We start from the raw sequence: 21,518 nt of genomic DNA on the forward strand, positions 1-21,518 counted from the left end.
GTTGTCACAGTGGTTCCTATAGAATCTCATTCAACCTTTGCAGCACGGCATTGAGACTCTCCTCAATTTGAGTGCACAACCATCTAGGCAAATATTTTCTCTTCTCAGTGATTTAGTCAGGGTAGTCACCTCCTTATCATCTAGATGTGTTATGCTCATGACCCAATAGAAGTCTGTGCTTTCATCTTTGCCCACAAAAATGCACATCTTTTCTACCCTGCTGTTTTCATTTATGTCATTATATTTTCATTTCCATTTCCATTGTGTCTGATGGGATGCACCAAACCCCTCTCCATTAGTACACCTGTCTCCATTGACTTTCCTCTTCTCCAAAACTCTTTAAACGTATACCTTATGCCTCTGGATTGGGTGCTGAGTCTTGTAGTCCTTATTTTCATTTTGTAGTATGAGACGATATATAGCTCTTTATATATCATTTGCTTCTAAGCAATGGAGTGATAAGCATATATATAGAAGGCAGAATTGGAATTTTGGGGTCCATATACAACATGCAAAATAAATTAGTGAACACTACTTTCAGTCCCTAACACAGTGCCTCAAATGTAATAGGCTTTCAATAAATATTTGAAGGGTGGAATTTTTTGTTACGTGTATTAGTTGGCTTGAGCAAATCCCTAAGAGTCGCACTCACAGTGAAGTACAGAGAAGCTGATCTTTTGGGTCATTTCAAATAGGTAGGGAGCCATTCACCATCTATTTAAGGACAAAGGAGCTTTGATGACAAGAGGGTTTCCAGCCCATCCAGAGGTGTCATTCTTGTATTTGATCACAGCTAGCAAAATGGGGCAATAGGAACCTTTCACAAGCAGATATTGTGTCTCCTTACATAAATACTCTTCCTAGTCTTGGCCCAAATAAAATCAAAATGGCAAAGTAAAACAAAAATATAATGCAAAAAAACATCTCACTGTTTATTGTTTTGCCCAAATCTAGTTGGTAGGACTAGATTTAATCAGTCTTTCAGGGAAATCAGTATTGATATATATCTGGATTCTGAATTTTCTTATTTATTGTTTCATCTATTCAATTAACATACAATCTACCAATCAACTACTAAGTGAAAGGATCTGTGGTAGATCATTCAAGACATAGAAATTAAACATTAGATGACTGCACACAAACCCTCGTGCTCAACTTACATAATTTCTTTTTGTAGCAGCCTGAGGAAATTTAGAATTTTTTGTACACTTAAATTTTAAAAGAATGTTTTTTTTCAGTCTCAGTCCCAGGATGGCTATATGAGACAGAAGACACATAGTTTCCTGAAAGGTTAATATTATACCTGTAAGCACTTCAGGAGGACAGGTATTGCCCATTACAACTCTTAATACTAATGTGTCAGGAGAAAACTATGCCCTGAGAAGTAATGTGCGAGTAGTTCTCATTGCTGGAAGCAGATGTATCCAGGAATCTGCGTTATTTTTCAACCAATCATTGTGCCACTTTCTGGCTCTTTCTTGACATTGACTGTGCTTTTAGTAGGGCAAAAGTGATTTGGAGTTTTTGTTAGAGTTCAAAATTTAAATCATGTTCACTTTGCCGAAACTCCATTGGATGACAGGGTAGCAGGAGAGAAAACCATGCAAATAAGAGAAGGAGAATAAAAGGGAATGGAGAAGCTTTAGAGATGCCATCATCCCGAAAGAGCACTTGGAAGTGTACTTGAAGTCTTCCAAAAGTGATGAAGGTATTCCCAACCCTTCTCGCTACTTGTTAGGATTTTGTTGTTAGGAAAATTATTTACTTTCACTCTATTTCTTTTACATTTTTCAACATAGCTGGGACTTTTCTTTGTCTCTTTACCTTTGTTATTTCTCTGAAGTATCCAAATTTGGGGAGGATATTAAATGTTTAGGTAAAAATGCCATGTACATACAAAGGTAATGAGGCCCAGCCTAGGAGATTCTACCATCAGGATGTTATAGTTGCCAATAAAGTCAGCCTGAGTTTGTTTCTTTTCCTCTATTCTTTTTTAGCTCCCTGCTAAAGGTTCACTCAGAATCTTTTCAAATATAAGTTTTCTGAAAAGCACAGTTGTGCTTTGGGGAAAGCGAAGATGAATGAGTCTACATCTTCCTCTTTAGTAAGTCCACAATTAGAGATGACCAGTAAGTCATACCTGGAGGGGTGGTATCTTCTAGGACTGAGAAAGCTGAGAAAAAGAATCAGAAAATTTTTTCAAACAACCAACGAATTACACTTTTCTGAAAGCATGTCATTAATAATGCACCATCTTGCAGACTCCAGATAGAGACGATCTTCTTGGTTTGAGTAAACAAATATAATCAATTCCCATGCGATCTAGGATTCTCCATGTATTTATGAGTAAGATCTGTTTTCTTTCTGTCAGCTCCCATTCAGAAATTTAGGTATTCTTCACATTCTCATTCTATCCGAAGCACAGTCCTTTCACACAGCTGTATGCCTTTGAGATGATCTGGCTTTGCTATCAATTTCTAGTCCTAAAATTTGACCTTTATTAGTATCTAAGATGCCTTGGACAGAATACATGGAAGTTATTCAATGTGGACTGGGTAGACAGTTCTTTATCCATTATGACCACCCCTCATAATGGTCTTGTCGAAGCTAATGACATGGTGGGTGTTCTGGTCCTCATGGCCAGTCCTCAGCTGGCCATTTATGTTCAGGCACCAGAGAAAACCTCACACATCTGACTAATATTTACGAGAGACATCAAAGATGAGAAGTATGTATTTTTGAGGTTTTACCTGTCCATTTCATGTATAACTACTTATTAACAGATTTTGCTATCTCTTAAAAGAAATAAAATGGGTTTTTTGATATGGCAAAGTCATTTTATAAGTCATTAAATGAATAATCGCCTTAAGACTTGCCATTTACCTTCAGTCTTCGAATCCTGATGAATTTCCACAGACATTCTTCAGTTAAGTAAGGATATTAATAATTTCCTTTAATAGCTTATGAAGTGAGTCATTGAAAGTGAGTCAGTAAGGCCAACTCCTGTGTATGCTCTTAAATAGCAGTTGTTTTACTTGGTCTGTATTACAACCTTACCCCCCCCCCCCCCCCAGATCTTCTTGTCCAGACAGTATTCCAAATAGTAATATTCTTTTTGCTTTTCAATAGTTTTATGAGAGCATTCCAAGAAAAGTGGGGGAAAGGGCAAGGGGGTCCTTGTAATGTGATGTGCATGAAAATACTAGCAGCCCTTGATCACCAGTGAAGTCATTGACTTCTGTCCTTCCCCAGTGAGGAGTTCTTAACTTGGCATCCATGGACACACCGAGTTTTTTAAAAAAACTGGATTTCAGTTTGTGAACTTTAAATATTTTACTTCATGCTTTTAGAATCTTACTCTGAGAAAAGACTTCCAAATTGAACAAAGATATTTGAGAACTCTGTCATAACTGTATTTGAAGCTCTGCATTGTAGATGGTAAAACTCATGGTCAGGGTATGGGAGGAAAATTCATCATGTGCATAATATTTGGCACTTTTATTATTAAAAAGGAACTAAAGTGGGGCATGTAAGTGGCTAAGTTTATAAAGCATGCAACTCTTGATCTCAGGGTTGTGAGTTCAAGCCCTACATTGGACATAGAGATTATTTTAAAAATCCTTAAAAAAAATAAAATCTTTTAAAAAAAGACAAGAAGGAACTAAGGCAATGCAGGTATCATTTATTTGTAGGCTCCCAGAATTTTCCAGGCAATATGATAGGTTCTTTGTATACTTTTTAGTTGTCATCATAATGTACTGCAGGGATATTGTTATCATTCCCATTGGTAGATGAAGTAACTGTGAAGTCCATAATAATTCATTCATTCACAAAATATTCACGGAGCACGCATCAAGAGAGGCACTGTGCTAGGCACCAGCGATGAAATAATTCACCCAAGGTCACATACCTAGTAAGTGGCAAATGTGGTCTCAGCAAAGCCCATCAACCCTCCCATCACACACACACACATCTTCATACCATCTCATTCTACGTTTGAAATGTTAAAAATCCTATTGAGGAACATGAAACTCTAAGGAGGTAGCCAACAGAATTTTTCTCTTTACATAATTAGGTCTTCCAGGAAAGTGGTAATTCTGCTCATGCTTTTCTTCACTCTAGCATTGTCTGAGGAAACTGGAACCCACTCAGTGACTTCCTGGATTAAGCCCATTCTCATCTCGGACCTTCACTATTCTTGTCATCATGAGAGAGAATAAGAATATATGTCATTTCAGTGATGGCATCTGTATGTCCTTGTATCCAAGAAAAGATATCTACTCTGCTTTGCTAACTATTCATAAACCTTGCTTCTAAGTTGATATATGTGTTGTTGGTTTGGGAAGGGTATTGTTTTGGTTTGTTAGTGATCTTAAGATTTTCTTATCTGCGGTCTGAAATACTTAGAACAAGATACTTTATGATCTTGACGACAGGGTTTATTTTCACTGCTAAATGTAAGACAGGTTCATACTGATAAGCACAATTTCTATGAACCAAAAGAACCACCTCCATGCCCATCTCCAATTCTGGCTTAATTCCTCTTTCTGGATTGGAAGCTGATTTGAGAAGCTGAGCACAACACTAAGAGCTATTGATAGTGTGCTCAGGAATTTTAGGCCATTGTTCCCTGGAGAGTTTCCTAACTGCTTCATAGGTGGTAGAAGAGAAAGGCCAGATAGATAGATAGATAGATAGATAAATGATAGGTAGATAGATGATAGAAAGAAAGACAGATATAGATAGATAGTAGATAAAATTCTTCCCTTTGGTTTTATGACAGTAATATAGATTAGAAATCTGACTAATCCAAAATTATGGATATTCTCTTCAATTTTTATTTATAAAAATATAGAAAACTTCTGTTTAAGAAGCAAAAAAATAATTCTGTTCAGCATTCTTTTTAGGTCCCAAAACACGAAATACACAAAGTAATTTTGAGTTTTATTTTCCTCAAATTTTATTCCAGGCTGTCACCTTGCTTGCCGGCTTTGTGAGAAAAAATTGTCCCAGTGGCTCTGCTCATTTCCCGTAGGGGAGGGCATGGCCATCTCAAGGGTGGCACCCCTCAGGACAGCTCAGCCACATTCGGCTTCCCCCCGCTCCCTGCCCCCACCAAAGAGGAAGCTGGTGCAAGGTCTGCTGGGAGACATGAGGTGACATCGTCGCTAAGGCAAGGCTGCATTTGCCACTTCAGTGCACCTTCACAAGGCCAGTGGGAAGGGAGGACGCCAGCTCAGACCTCCAGGCGCGGGACGCTTTTTGGAGCTGAGAACCCATCTCCCCTCAGAACTCCTTTTGGATTAGAGAAGAGGAACATAGGTGATCTGCTGAAGCTCATCCCCTAGTATGAGAAAGTAGAAGTGTTGCATCACCCCAGGTGGGAATGATTAAGAGCTCATTTCTGAATTCTTACTATTGAAAGTATTTTGAGATCAAGTTAAAACGAGGTCATACTCAATTAGCGTGGGCCCTAACCCAGTATCACCGGTATCCTTGTAAAAAGAGAAGAGATACAAAGACACGCAGAGAACATCATATGATGATGGAGGCAGAGATTCGAATAACACATCTATAAGCCAAGGAATGCCAAGGATTGTCAGCAACACCAGAAGCTAAGGGAAGGGCACAGAATGGATTCTCCCTTAGTATCTTTGGAGAAAGCATGGCCCTGATGGCACTCTGATTTCAGACTCCTGGCTTCCAGGACTGTTGTTCCCTGATTTCTGTTTCTTACTAAGCTACCTGGTTTGTGGTATCTTGTTATAGCAGCACTACCAGACTAATACAGTTACTATTTATTTTTATTAGGAAATAGAGTTGTAGTTCCTGTTAAAATCCTTGGGAAGTCAATGCTATTAATGAGACCAAGTGCCACACCAAGGGCCATGTTGAACTAATAAGAAACGAAATAGTTCTTGCTTTGAAAGTAATTAGCATTTAGAAAATCTCTCTTATAGGTTCTCCTAGCTACCCACTTTATTTTTAGCATGGTTATTTAATTGTCTGGCCAGATCTGCTGTGCTTATAAAAGGGGTTTACCATGACTTAAAGGAAAATAGTCTCTGACTTTCTAATTTCTTTATGGTCTTTCTCTACAATGGTGTGAATAAGGTCAGTGTTGACTGACTTCAGATCTGGGATGGAAGAGGCTGAAAAAACTCTTTCTTTCTTTCTTTCTTTCTTTCTTTCTTTCTTTCTTTCTTTCATTTTATGTTTTATTTTTTTTTTTTAATTTACATCCAAATTAGTTAGCTTATAGTGCAACAATGATTTTGGGAGTAGATTCCTTAGCGCCCCTTACCCATTTATCCCACCCCCCCACAACCCCCCCCATAACCCTCAGTTTTTTCTCCATATTTATGGTCTCTTCTGTTTTGTCCCCCTCCCTGTTTTTATATTATCTCCTTTATTTTTCTCTCTGGGGCCGAAATTTATGCAGGTTAATGGAAAGAATGTGAGACGTAGGAAGCTTTGGGGAGACTGGAAGGAAGGAAGCAAACTTTTTTCTATTTAAAAAAATTTTTTTAACTTAAAAAATTTATTTTTGAGAGAGAGAGAGAGAGAGTGGACAAGTCGGGGAGGGTCAGGGAGAGAGGGAGACACAGAATCCGAAGCAGGCTCCAGGCTCTGAGCTGTCAGCACAGAGCTTGACGTGGGGCTCGAATCCACAAACCGAGAAATCATGGCCTGAGCTGAAGTCGGATGCTTAACTGAGCCACCCAGGTGCCCCAGAAGCAAACTTTTCTAAATATATCCCCCGTATGTTTGTGAGACTCTCAGGTCCTCACTGACCTCAGACTGGGGGCTGCGTTCATATGAGGTCCTGTACCTTGGCCTCCAGTTTCTCAGAGGCAGTATTGTTCTGTGACTTGATACTCAGCATTTGTGTTACTTTTTGGAGTTTTTGCCTTGTAAGACTCTGATTTTAACATTCTGAATTTAAGTGTAACAATGAGAGAATAGCCTATTTTGTGCTCCTAATTCATTCCAGAAATAGACGTCTCTGGGTCATTGGCAATAACAGGTATTCCTGTAGCAAGTGCTTGTGTGTGTGTGTGTGTGTGTGTGTGAATGTCAGAATACAGTCCTTAAAACTGTAAGATAATCATCAGTTTGGGTTTCGTTGAGGGGCTTAGGCAGGGTGGAGGTAGGAGGGAATCATCATTGTCCATTTGAGGGACTTGCTTAAAAAGAATTGACTCCTTCCCTCTCCGTCTTTGTGTTGACATTTGTAGTGTTTCCCGGGAGCATAGTTATCCGGAAAACTCAGACTGATGACAATAGGATTTGAAATGCTTCTGTAGGTCTGCTTCTAGGTAGACAGGAAAAAAATGTATGTTCCAAGGTACAAGTGCTTGTTGACTTTTCAAACATAGCCAGTCCATGCTCTTTATGAGCGAACCCAGCACCGCTCCTCAGTGCTGGCCTTCCTGTGCTTTTGCCGAGCACGTCAAAGGACAGGCTTAAGTACTTTACTTTATAGTTTATTAATTTTTTTCCTTCTTTAGTTTGCAATCTACTCTCAGAAACTGGAAAGTAATTTCTTTTACTTTCCCTCCCCCCCTTTCCATTTAAGCCGAAATTGATTTTTTTTCTGAGCTTGTAAGGGGGAAAAAAAAAATTAAGCTGTAGTTAATACAGTTGCCCTTGCTGAATAAAAATAAAAGACTAGTTTACCTTCAAGCTGTACTGTATCAGAGTAAAGAGCTTTCCTGTCCTTCCAAGGAGGATTTTGACATGAGAGAATACAAAAATGTATACTGGCAAGAGAGAATAATTATAGCCAAGACAAGAAGTAATAGAATTGCCTATTTGGTGGATGGGGGGGGGGATGGGTTTTTTTTGTGTGTGTTTCAAAAATTGGGAAGCTAGGAGACACTCTTAAATCCATCAGATTCTCCAGAACTCTTCTCAAATGCTTATTGTCATGACAACCATCTCTTCATAAACTAAGGCTCTGAGTGTAATACAGATGGGGGTTGGTAACAAGGTAGAGTCGCCATCTGCTTTGTTTTCTGTGAGGGACATTTCTTTTTGATCCCCACGTCTGATCTTATATCTGAAAGTTTTGACTTATTTTTCTTTTTGGAGTCAGATATAGTTGGGAGATTAATTCTCTTCTCCTCACAAACCACTTCCTCATCTGTCATCACATAACGTGTTTACTATTAAATGGAGAAAAAAAGGGGGAGGGATCGTTATGTCTGTGTGAAAACAAGCATATATTTTTTAATGATTTATTCCTCTATCCATTTGGCAAAGCCTGATATGAAGGGCCTTATAATTCAATAGTACAGTCAAAAGCAAGGTCAGAAAAAGTAGGAGTAAGACAGTAATTTTCCCAGAGAACAGGTAAAATTGTTATTGCCTTTGAATACTGTGTTAATATCTGGGATTCCTGACAGTAGGGCTTCGTGCAGTTTGTAGTAAGTTCTGTTGTTCTTAGTTACCAGCAAAACAAACGCATCAGTCCTTTAGGGGAGAAAATCCTTTTCCTATTATTAACTTTAGAGAGAAATTTTCCAAGTAAATGAATGCATGAGGGATACAATCCAATAGCTTCATGCACCCCTTTACCAAAGATGCAATGACATATTCAAAAACGAGAACATAAGGTTTAAACAGAAATTATTCACCATTTCACAGTGTATACTTGCTAGGATCACAATTAAGATATATCCAGCCTCAGAAAAATAAGGAAATATGTATCTGGCCATTTCAAGTGTGTTATCAATGAAATTGCTAAATAAAGGTTAAGGGAAATATTTTATGAGGTTCCTATTTAAGGTCAAGAATAATTTCCTTCTTTGTATTGTAATTATTTTACATGCGTGACAATACATAATCCTAAACCTTAAGACACTAAGGTGCTTTTCAATATAGCTCTACTTTTCTTTCTAAGCAGAGAAGTTCTATAATTGCCTTTTTTACCTTTTCATATCCTATGTGTTGATGTTCAAAAATAATCAAATATTTGTAGGTAGGTAAAATATAGCTGCAATATATCACACACACAAATACACACCTAGAAGCATGGAGAGCAGGGAAAAAAATGGCTAGAAAATTTTGGAATCTGAATACACTTCCATGGGTAAGCCTAATAATTTTTCAAAGGGAGTGTTATAAGGAGTGCAGTTCCTTAAGTGTAGTGTGGGAGATGGTAGTCAAAGCCCAACATCAGTTGAATTGGTAATGATGTAAAAAATGTCTTCATTATATTGTGTCAAAACATGGTGCCCTTGTCAGGCTGTAGAGGTCAAGATTGGAAAGTTTGTGGATTGATATAGATATCATGACCTCATCATCTGTAGTTTTCAACATATGCTTATCTTAATAAGGGGCATTCGAGATCTACACCATTGATTGTAAACAGCACCACTTTTGTTTACTTTTAAAACTCTGCCCTGAATTTTCCAGTCTCTGCCCTCATTGGCTGTCCATTATGCTAAATGTGACATATTTTTACAATATTTGTCACATTCAGTTCTTCATGTACCACTGGTTTTTATTGCTTAGTGTGGCCCCAAGACTGCTTTATTTCCCAAGGCGGGTATAGCCACCACAGGGCAAGTTTCATTCTCTCTCAAGGCAAATAAGGAGCAGCAAACACAGTGTGCGTGTCTTCCGAGTTCAGTAGAAAACCATTGACCATTTATATTGGGGGTGTACAAATACAGCTGCGTTCCGGATTTGCTAAACATCTTGAAATGCTTTGTGCGTAATAAAACCCCAAACGTGCTTTCTTTTTGCATTTTTTCACATATGTACTTTAAGAGAAATACAATCCACATGCTCTTGTTCCCTCCACTTTTAAATCATGAAAATGTTGTTTTGTAAGAGCTGTTTGATGTCCAGGAAGCCTTTTATCCTTTTTATTAGGTTATTTTTGTATATAAATAAAAAGAAAAATATAAACAGAAAACAACATGACTTAGGGCAAACACACAGTGCCCGATTTAAGCTTGAAGCTCTAAATCTAAAATATTTTAATATTGGTGCTTTGCATAAGTCATGTTCCCTTCTGTTGGGAAAAAGTTCAGGCCTGTTGGGATGAATAGGAAGGGGAACGAATATTCACTGAGTAGCAGCTCCACTACTCTGGGACATCTGCCAACTCTTTAATTTTTACAATAACCCAGAGTGGTAGGTCGGTCCATCTGCATTTTACAGATGGCAAGAACTTTCAGAGATCTTAAGTAACTGGCCGTGAGCCACAGACGAATTTCAAGCCAGGTCCACTTGACTTTTCGACTCATACTCTTTTCATTACTTCTCTCCTCCTCATTCTGTTGGGAGGATGGGGTAGGGAGTATACCTTCCAGTCAAAAGTTCCACGTTGGGAGGTGACTTGGAAATACCCCATAATCATGCCTGAGGATCAAGAGCTGTTGTGGCCTCAAGAAAGTGTCAGCTTGGTGTTGGCAAGGTGGATGTCTATTGGTATGGTGATTGCATGCTACTCCACTGATCGGATAAGTGGAATTGTGCTAGAAGGTGGCCTATGCACACTTGTCTTTATTATAGCGGAGGAAAGCTGGAATACACACAAATGTGGTGATGTAGGGCTTGCTGGGGGGGGGGGGAGACCCATGCTCTTGCGTTGTGATTCAGTATTTCTAAATGATGATAACCTATTGCCATTTATTTTACTTTGTCACAGTGGCATAAATTTAGTAGGAGTGGTGCATGACAGTATTTAAGTGGGTTATGCTCATTTCCTAAAAAACAATTTTTCAGTGCTTGTGTGTTACTGGATACAGCTTAAAGGGTCATAGAATGGGAATGACAGTTTTAATGGGTCTCTCTATAATGAGACTGCATAAAAAGAGAATCCAAAATTTGATTTGGAGGCTGGAGGTCATACCATGGAGGTACATGTCCATAGTATGGCATCAAGTTTCCATTTTCTGGAGAAAAAGAGAAAAAATTACAAAATGGAGGGCATGAAGACTGCTTAGCATTTGAACTGGGATCTAGGTTCTTGTGGTATTATCTGTTCTATAGGCTTTCTCCCAGAAATCCCAAATTTTGTTGAGCTTGTAGCTGTCTTTATGCTACAGTCTCATGTCCCATTCTTCTCCTCCTCCCTCTCCCTCTCCCTCTCCCCCCTCCCTCCACCCCCCTCCCCCTCCTTCTACTTCCTCTCCTTATCCTCCTCCTCTTCGGCTCCTCCTTCTCTTTCTTCTTCTTCTTCCTCCTCCTCCTCCTTCTCCTCTTTCTTCTTCTTCTTCTTCTTCTTCTTCTTCTTCTTCTTCCTCTTCTTCTTCTTCACTGAATCTTTGGCATCCAGAGGAAAAGATGAATTATTTAAATCTTTTTCCATTGAAAAAAGACAGTCTATTTAACAAATGGTGCGGGGAGAACTGGACAGCAACATGCAGAAGGTTGAAACTAGACCACTTTCTCACACCATTCACAAAAATAAACTCAAAATGGATAAAGGACCTGAATGTGAGACAGGAAACCATCAAAACCTTAGAGGAGAAAGCAGGAAAAGACCTCTCTGACCTCAGCCGTAGCAATCTCTTACTCGGCACATCCCCAAAGGCAAGGGAATTAAAAGCAAAAGTGAATTACTGGGACCTTATGAAGATAAAAAGCTTCTACACAGCAAAGGAAACAACCAACAAAACTAAAAGGCAACCAACGGAATGGGAAAAGATATTTGCAAATGACACATCGGACAAAGGGCTAGTATCCAAAATCTATAAAGAGCTCATTAAACTCCACACCCGAAAAACAAATAACCCAGTGAAGAAATGGGCAGAAAACATGAATAGACACTTCTCTAAAGAAGACATCCGGATGGCCAACAGGCACATGAAAAGATGTTCAACGTCGCTCCTTATCAGGGAAATACAAATCAAAACCACACTCAGATACCACCTCACGCCAGTCAGAGTGGCCAAAATGAAGAAATCAGGAGACTATAGATGCTGGAGAGGATGTGGAGAAACAGGAACCCTCTTGCACTGTTGGTGGGAATGCAAATTGGTGCAGCCGCTCTGGAAAGCAGTGTGGAGGTTCCTCAGAAAATTAAAAATAGACCTACCCTATGACCCAGCAATAGCACTGCTAGGAATTTATCCAAGGGATACAGGAGTACTGATGCATAGGGGCACCTGTACCCCAATGTTTATAGCGGCACTCTCAACAATAGCCAAATTATGGAAAGAGCCTAAATGTCCATCAACTGATGAATGGATAAAGAAATTGTGGTTTATATACACAATGGAATACTACGTGGCAATGAGAAAAAATGAAATATGGCCTTTTGTAGCAACATGGATGGAACTGGAGAGTGTGATGCTAAGTGAAATAAGCCATACAGAGAAAGACAGATACCATATGGTTTCACTCTTATGTGGATCCTGAGAAACATAACAGAAACCCATGGGGGAGGGGAAGGAAAAAAAAAAAAAAAAAAAAAAAAAAAAAGAGGTTAGAGTGGGAGAGAGCCAAAGCATTAGAGACTGTTAAAAACTGAGAACAAACTGAGGGTTGATGGGGGGTGGGAGGGAGGGCAGGGTGGGTGATGGGTATTGAGGAGGGCACCTTTTGGGATGAGCACTGGGTGTTGTATGGAAACCAATTTGACAGTAAATTTCATATATTAAAAAATAAAATAAAAAAAAAAATAAAAAAAAAATCTTTTTCCATTGAGTTAAAGCAATACAAAAAAAATGCAATAGGCAATTTCATAAGTGACATTTTGGAGAACATTGGGGTCATCATATGACTGAGAACATGATTCATTTTTTCTGAAGGTCAGGAAACTATTTTTTTCCAGTGGATTTACTAAGGGAACCAACCACCTGGCTTCTGGTTTTGTAGGTAATGCAGCCATGGAGAAGTTGCCTTTTTTCTTCCACAGGGTTTCTACCTCACTTTGCATCTCTATAGATTTATCCCATGGAAATAGGAAATATAATTACTGTAGTGCTTATTTTTTCTCATGCCTGTACTGAAGAGCCACTGTGATTTACCTTTTACTCCACCGCAGTGAGGAACTTTACAAGCATTCATATTATATCAGTCATTTTGCCTAAGGATCTCAGCACACTTTTCAACGTGATTTCTAAGAGCCTTGTCATACCCCGTAAGGGAGGGTGAAGATCTCCTGTGTGTCAAGGCAAATTAAGTAACTTGCCCAGCAGTTCCCAGCAGAGTGGGGAAGAGGGTTTAGGATCTCATGAGGCCCAAGGGAAGGAGGAGGACATGTCATGAGCTCCTTAAAAATCTTGAAAGTTTAAAAATCTTTCTTAGTTAGGCAGGAATGTCTTTACGTGGTGATGAAGCTGGAGATAATGGACTTGTTGTATGGACAGGGAGGCTATTTCTTCATAAAAGAGACCTCCCTCAACTTCGTTAGGTCCCTGTCCACATAGTGGGTGGAAAGTAGGAGTTGAGGCATTTCTGTCTGTTTCCAGTATAACCCAATCTCCAGATACTTTATTACTAGGCCTGTGAATGCAGGCTAGAGAAACAGACCCATGTTTGCTTCTTTTTCTTAATTTTATTTTATAGGAGCTCCCAGGTGCCTTGGTTGGTTAAGCGTCTGACTCTTGGTCTCGGCTCAGGTCATGATCTCATGGTTCATGAGGTTGAGCCTTGCTTTGGGCTCCTGGCTGACAGTGCAGAGCCTGCTTGAGATTCTCTGTCTCCCTCTCTCTCTGCCTCTCCCCTGCTTGTGCACTCTCTCTCTCTCAAAAATAAATAAGTAAACATGAAAAAAATTTAATTTATAAAATGAGATTTCCTTGCATCTGATTTCCTTTGGTCTCAGCAATCCATTGTTATTACTTTTTAGCTATGCTTTCTGTTGCAGTCGCGTGGAATTCACAGGCCCAGGGCGCCTTGTCACTGCCCACTGTCACTAAGATGGAAGTCCCCAAGTGATGGGGGGTGAATCATCTCTCACCATGTCACCTGTCCTAAGACCTGTCACTGATGCCTCTATTCATATCGCATAGATGCTGCTCCCTTCCATCTTCATACTTCCATCACTTTCAGGTGCTCAAGGAAGGCTTTGTTGAATGCCTCTAGATTTTTATAGCAGATCCACCTAAAATGGCACATTAGATCATCCTTCTTGTTTATACGGAAAATAACCGAGGGTTGAAACTTGATGTCTATGCGTAGACAATATAATTTTGTTTGGGATTGAGTACATTATTTTTCTCCATTGGTTATGAATTGAGAGTCTTTAATGGACAGTCTTCAGTAGCCTTCACGTTCATCGAGAAGGTCGATTGATAGGCTTCTCTGCACCCTCACCCCCGCCCCTGCCCCAGGAACTTGCAGAGGATACTGTGCAAGAGATACAATAACCCTTGTCCACGGGCAATATGCACAGCTGGGAAAGATAATTAAATAGACTGTTTCTTTTTGAGAGGTCTGCATCATCTCAAGAGAAGGCCCCAGCAGTTCTGCTGAGCTTGGACTGAAAACTATTACTAACAGGCATACTTCAGACAGATTTCATAATCGCCAGACTTGTGTGGTACAAATGGCTATGGTGAGCTTCTGAGGTTCCCAAAAGACCACTAAAACTGTCAGACTTAAGTAGCACTGAATTTTTGAAGTGAGAATTCAAAAGTATGATTCAGCTTAATATGTAAGGTTGCTACCAGAGAACACTCCTCTGGTTTTCCAAAATCGAATGGTTTTGTGGCCAGCTGCAGTTCTCTCCCAAGATACTCCCAAATCTCATCCTGTGGGATTTTTTGAGGTTTGTGGAGGTTACCGGATAATGTGGTGTAGGTGTCATCATGGGTGACATTATCACATGGTTATATTTTTCCCCATATAAAACAGTGAATGTCATGAAAAATGACATCACTTTCGAATGTCAACATTTCTGAAAGTGAGTTTAATTTACAGTGTCATTTGCATTGCTATTATGAGGCTTCACCCAAAAGATTGGGGTAAAATCTTAGGGAATTAAAACTTCCTTGAGAGCTTTCCTTTTAAGTACTGCCCACTGGAGTCGGTTTATCCCATCAGACTTTGGGTACTGAGAAAAAGAAACATTTCCCGTCACCTCAGGCTGTGTTTCTTCCAGAACTAAGGTAGCCCATTTTGACCCAGTGCACTCCGGGGGTATATGGCTGCAGGTTGTAGACATACCTGTTCCTTTTTCTTTTCAGAAGTTTTTTTTTTCTGAAACACACTGTTTTTTCATCTTTTAGTTTTGTTCTTTGTTTGTGTAATGAACAAAGCTACCCACTTTCTCTCCAGTTGCAGGCCCTGCTGTAAGAGTGCTGAAACCCACTCTTTCCAATGGGAAGACACCTGCTCTGGTAAAGTCTACCCTGTTGTGGGCCGTGGCATGGTTGATTGATGTTGGAAAAGGTGCAATAAATTTGGACGTTAAAAAGCAGAATTTGATAGGATCATGCATCTGGTTCTCCTAATGAATACACAGTCTAGCAGGATTTACAGATATATGCATAATTACCATGAATATCATGTATGGTAATGATCTACTGGAAGCACATGAAAAGATGCTCAACATCGTTAGTTATTAGGGAAATGCAAATTACAGCCACAGAGCCACTATGATACTTCTGTACATCTACTAGAGTGTCTATGATTAAGAAGACTGACTATACCAAGTATCAGGGGGGATATGGAACAACTGTGTTCTTATCTGTTGCTGATTGGAAGCGAAAATGGACAGTTTGACAATTTCTTAGAAAGTGAAACATATACCTGTAGATCTGTATGATCCAGCCATTGTACTCTTAAATCTTTACCCAAGAAGAATGAAAGCCTATGTTCATACAAGAAAGTAGTACATAGACTACTCATAAAAGCTTTATTTGTAATAACCCCAAACTGGAAACAACCCAAAAGTCCAATGAAAGGATATGTACATTGTATTTTTATTTATCATGTATATCCATACGATGGAATACCACTCAGCAATAAAAAGAATCAACTAGTCATACATGCAAGACCATGGGTAAGTCTCAAAATAACTTATGTTAAGTTACAAAAGTCAGACAGAAAGGTGAGAGACTCTTAGGAATTAAATTAAAATAGTAACATTGGAAATATAGAAAAGAGAGGAAGAATTTTAGTGTTACTTCAAAGATAGAATTGGTGAGGCTTGATTATGGAACGATGGCTCGGAGGAGGCATAGACTCTGAGGTCTTTCTCTAGTTGCGGTTTCTCTATGTGGATTGTCACCTATTTAGCGGTAAGGGTGGTTCTTCCATGCATCAGAAATGAGCTACTTGTTTAATGCTGATCCTGTGATCGCTCCAAGACACCCAAGAGAAAACATCCAGTTGGCAAACCATCCATCCTTGACTGCTTACATAAATAAACTTATGTTTTGGCTGTTTAATAAACATAACAATATATAACTAACAACAGTGTAATAATAGTGAGAAAAAATAAATAAGAGGACACCAGAAAAGGGGTTTCTAGAGCCAGTCTCATGGATGAGTGAGAACAAAGGGATGAAGGCAGAGGGAGAGAGGAAGGAAATAGCCTGATGTGATACCTGACGGCAAGAGGTCTGGGACCTGGTTTGGGAGGCAGCAAGATTTATGGTCATTTTGTTCATTTAATGCCTGTCACTCTGGTGGATCTTGATTTGTGTGGTTGAGTTTATTTAATTATTTGATCCAAATTCTATAATTAATTGCAGCTCATAAGAGGTAGTATCAGTTGTAATCAAGGGCACAGCTTTTGGAGATTATAGTCCCATCTCTGATCTTAACAAATATATAAGCTCTCTGAACATCTGTTTTCTTATCTGTAAAAGGGCATTCCCATCAGAGGCATTCTACCTCTTAGAGTTATTGTATTAATAAAGATTTAAAAAATTATTCAGGAAATAGTTAGCATGGCTTCAAAACCATAGTCATGGCACAATAAATTGGTCTTCTTTTTCTTCTCCTCCTCTCCCTCCTCCTCCTCCTCCTCCTCCTCCTCCTCCTCGTCCTGCTCCTTCTCCTTTTCCTCCTTCTCTTTCTCTTCCTCCTCCTCCTCCTCCCCCTTTTCCCCTCCTCCCCCTCCTCCTCCTTGTTGTTGTTGGTGTTATCATTAGGCATCCACCATTATTGTCAGTGATGATTAGGAAAAGCTTTAATCTCCCATTAAAGCCTTTAGAAAACAAGGGCACATTAGTATTTATTACCAGAAGTAATTATAATGTCACCTTTATTCCTCTGACTCATTCTCCCTCACGTTATTTATTTACACACGCTATTTCATTAGTCTTCCTTTTACATGGTGTTAAAAAAAAAGAAAAGAGCATGGCTTAGTAGTGAAGCAAAGAAATAGAAATGTAGTGATTTTGGTCCTGCCTGTGTTCCAATGCCTGTTTGGTTTAGGCAAGTTGTTTAAATTTCTTGTACCTAAATATCTTCAACTGAATCAGAAATGAAATGCAGTAATCACATAGGGCTATTAGAAATGTCTAAGTGAAAAAAAGATGTCTAAGATATCAGTTTTATTTAAGTACAGAACTTTATAGAAAGCTAAGAGGGTTGTACAAGGTAGTACATGTCTATAGATGTGACGCTAAGGCACTAAGAAAGTTAATGTTACATTAGAGTTCATTGATATACTAGGTTTGAAAAAAACCTTGACTTTCCTATCAAGTGTGCTTCCATTACATGTCATACTACTAGAAAATAGACCTCACGAGCTCAAATCCTTGATTTTCTCATTTCACTAATAATGACTTTCAGTTTAAGTCAGCAGGGTTTTCCTTGTCTTGTTCTAGGCTTTGTTGATTTGAGCCTCCACGATCAGGTTCACCTTCTGGAATGTGCCTGGCTAGAGATCCTGATGATTGGACTTGTCTGGCGCTCCATGGAGCATCCAGGGAAGCTCCTATTTGCTCCCAACTTGCTCCTGGACAGGTAAGTGGCCTGGATGGAGCTTGGGGGAAGCACATCCTTTATTCCTGAAGCTCTTTTATTCAGTATTCCACGAAGCACTCGAGAACTTTATCCAATATGTTTTCTTTACAAAGGGATGAATTTGGGAGATGTAGCCTAGTCAGGTTCACAGAAAGCTAAGGACAACTTTCTGCTAGATATCTCTAGGCTAACATCTTTTAGATGATGCTACACATCAGTAATAGCATCCTCAGAGGAGCTCTGTTGTTTCTAATATGTACATATATAATTTGTGTGCATACATATACATATAAAATGTATGTATGTATATACACATAAGTATGTGTGTGTACATACGCACATCTATATAACTTCATTATGAATTAGAATTTTCTAACTCCACCTTAATCTCGTGTTACATACATTTAAAAAATTGAAATAAATAGCCTCCTTTTAATTAAAGTTTCTTTTGGCCCACATACATCCAAACTACAATAACCTTTCATTTCCTTCTGAGTTTTCAATCACTTAAAAGAGGAAATTTGACCAGCATTCCAAAGGCCATTCTCACTGCTGTGAATTCATAAAAGTTACTTGCTCGTTTTCAAAAGCGAAGATTTCAGTTTTCAAATGTGTTACCTTATTTAACATGTTCTATTTTGGGTTGACTTAGAACGTGGGTCCTATTGGTCTGTTTTTTTGTCATTGCTTAGAGAAATTGGAGTTAGACATTATTCTACAGCAGCTACCACTGATGGAGGGACTCCCCTTCCATCAGTGGTAGCTGCTGTAGAATAATGTCTAACTCCAATTTCAGTGCTTTACATACGCGATGCCATTTGATCATGACAGCACGCTCGGGAAGCTTACCAGAAAGGAGCTAAGTTTCAGAGCCATTCTGCTACTTGCAAACAGCATCAAACTAGCTAATGGTGGAGCCAAGATTGGAATTAAAGGTGTATCTGGCTCAACACTCATACCACCTCTCTCCTGTGTTCATGTGCTTCGTCCTCTTTCATGGCCAGTGATGTCTCCTTTGGTTGGTTTCCAAGCCTACCTGTATATGCGGGCCACATAACGGTTTGAATGGGAAAGGACCATCTTCTGTTTCTTGCAGACTTCCTTTGTCTCTGGTCAGCACTCCAGGGTTGCCTGTGATGCATCCTTCCACATTCCTTTGCTTTGGAGCATTGACACCACCTCCCCATCGCCTGTCCCGCTCGAGGCTTCCCTACCCTCATTCAGCCTTCTGGAGCAGAGTTGCAGCACAATTTATTGAAGTCCTGGAGAATTGTACGAGTGTTGGTTACTCTTCTGTCATTTTGCGCTATGTATCTTTTGAAAAATAGTGATGACCTTGTTCAAGAAGCAGATTTTGCTATAGGTGGAATGTATTCCCATTTTACAGTTTCACAGAATTATTGAGGGTGGCCGGGGTAGACCTGCATTTACTCCGTATCCTGTCAGTCTCTTAGCGTTGTCTCTACCCTTCTCCTTCCCCTCCCTCCCTTCCCCTTGTTTCTCTTATCTTGCCATTTTCCCCTTGCCACCCATTTTCTTCTTTGTTTTCCTTTGTTTCTTTTTTCTTTCTTTTCTTTTCATCCGTCTCTTCCTCCTCCTCCCCCTGCCTTCCTCCTCCTCCTCCAATTCTCTTCTTAACTTTCTTGTGTACAGTCATGTGGTTATGGGACTAAGTTATAACAAATTGGCAGACCACATACATTGTTTCCCTGCTACAGACTGGGATGGATCTTCAATGCTGAATTTTTTGGGATGTTCATAACTGATCTGCTCCATGGTCCCCCATTTCATTCCTATCTATCTTCTTGATGAAAACAGGCATCAGGATATTGCATTTTATTTATTAAATATTTTTAACATTTATTTATTATTTTTGAGAGACAGAGACAGAGCATGAACAGGGGAGGAACAGAGAGAGAGAGAGAGAGAGAGACAGAGAGAGAGACAGAGAGAGAGAGAGGAAGACACAGAATCTGAAGCAGGCCCCAGGCTTTGAGCTGTCAGCACAGAGCCTGACGCAGGGCTCGAATTCATGGACTGTGAGATCATGACGTTTAACCGACTGAGCCACCGGAGCGCCCCATGACGCTGTGTTTTAAATATAAAAGGGTTTGAGGGTGCCTGGCTGGCTTACTCAGTATAGCATGTGACTCTTGATCTTGGGGTTGTGAGTTCAGGGTAGGGTTTCCTTAAAAAAAAATGAATATGAAAGTGTTTTTGACATCACCTCACCCCAAAGAACTCAGTTAATTAGGTGATGGCATTGCCTAGGATTTTGTCAGCCACCTGCTTCTCTTTCTTTTCCATGCGCTCTCATTGTGGTTAATCTTCTCTCAAGTCTTTTGCTGCAGAAAGTGCATGCTTACTGAGCGCAAGTTCTCATCTCCCTCCGTTCCTACTTCCTTCAACTCCAGATTTGAAGCTTTCACTTCCTGTGGACCAGGATTTCTCAACTTTTGCATTACTGGCATTTTTAGGGGGTTCATTCTTCCTTGTCGGGGCTGTCCTGGACATTTTAGGGTGCTTAGCAGCACCCCATACCCTACCTACTAGAGGCTTGTGATGCCCCTCTTCCCCAATGTTAAAACCCAAAGTGTCTGTAGACATTTCTAAACATGCCCCGTGGGTGGCAGGAGGGAAGGTGCAAAATTGACCCTGGTTGAGAACAACTCTTCTAGACTTTTCTCCTTCAGTGCCCTGTAAGCTCTTCAGACTTACCATGTCCCTCACTGGAATATATTATCTCCCTTATCCATTTTGTTCCTTTTCTTTATTCTCTATATTTGCGGCATCAACATTCACCTGGACACTGAAGCCATAAAGTTTACATTAATCATGCATTCTACTCCTCCCACCCACCAGGTTATCCAGCTATCAAGTCATTTCTGCATTGTTTCTGAAATCCATACCTCCCCTTGGTCTCGATCCCTCTGTGCCTGTGTGACCTCTGCACAGGTTCTCATTGTCCCTTCCTCAGATTATTGTTTTTCCACTACCATTTCCCTCTCTTGACCACTACCCCTCTTTCCTTCATTCTGTTCCCCACATTGCCACCCCAGATTTCTTTCTAAGGCACAGCTATGATCCTGATGCCTTCTGACTCAGCTTTAATTGGCTCTTCCTGTTCCACAGAAGAAATGGTCTAGACTTCTTATCTTGATAACTATGGCTCTCTTATTATGACTCTTTCAACACAAACTTCTATAACGCCAGTCAAATGCTGTAAATGAGGAAGGGCAGGGAGCATGAGTCCAAAAGGCAGTTCTGAGGATTCGGTGACTTTGGTGAGCTCTTGTCCAGGCTAAAAACACCTGGGTGCTGAATTTAGCCTCACCCTTCAAGGCTTTTCTTGAAGTTTTTCTTCACATTTTTCTGAAGTGAAATCTTCAGAATCGTCCACCTTCAGGATTCCTTGTCAAACATTTGTTTGTTATGGCTCATTTCGGATGGTGCTTTCCATTAAATTCTCCTTCACACTCTTCCCTCTGTAGGTGAAGGGGGCCTTTCCTTGGTCTCAGTTCTCCCTCTGTGTGGTCTGTTCTTAGTTCCGGTCTGCCACGTGTATGTTGTGATTGTGTGTCTTCTCTTCCTCACCAGCTCATACGCCTCTTGCGGGCAGAAGAACCAGAGTT

At 39.9% G+C, this 21,518-nt stretch overlaps 1 protein-coding gene across 3 annotated transcripts in view; it reads left to right on the top strand.

The window, feature by feature from the left end:
- ESR1 (estrogen receptor 1) overlaps window positions 1-21,518 on the top strand; it is a 376,799-nt gene that overhangs the window by 285,848 nt on the left and 69,433 nt on the right. For all 3 annotated transcript variants that reach the window (XM_060616918.3, XM_060616917.3, XM_078447465.2), the window contains one exon: window positions 17,748-17,886. In XM_060616918.3, coding sequence (XP_060472901.1) covers window positions 17,748-17,886 — 139 coding nt within the window. The remainder of the gene's footprint in view (window positions 1-17,747; window positions 17,887-21,518) is intronic.

This window comes from Panthera onca, chromosome B2 (genome assembly GCF_046562875.1).
Source record: "Panthera onca isolate mPanOnc1 chromosome B2, mPanOnc1 haplotype 2, whole genome shotgun sequence".
NCBI classification, from domain to species: domain Eukaryota; kingdom Metazoa; phylum Chordata; class Mammalia; order Carnivora; family Felidae; genus Panthera; species Panthera onca.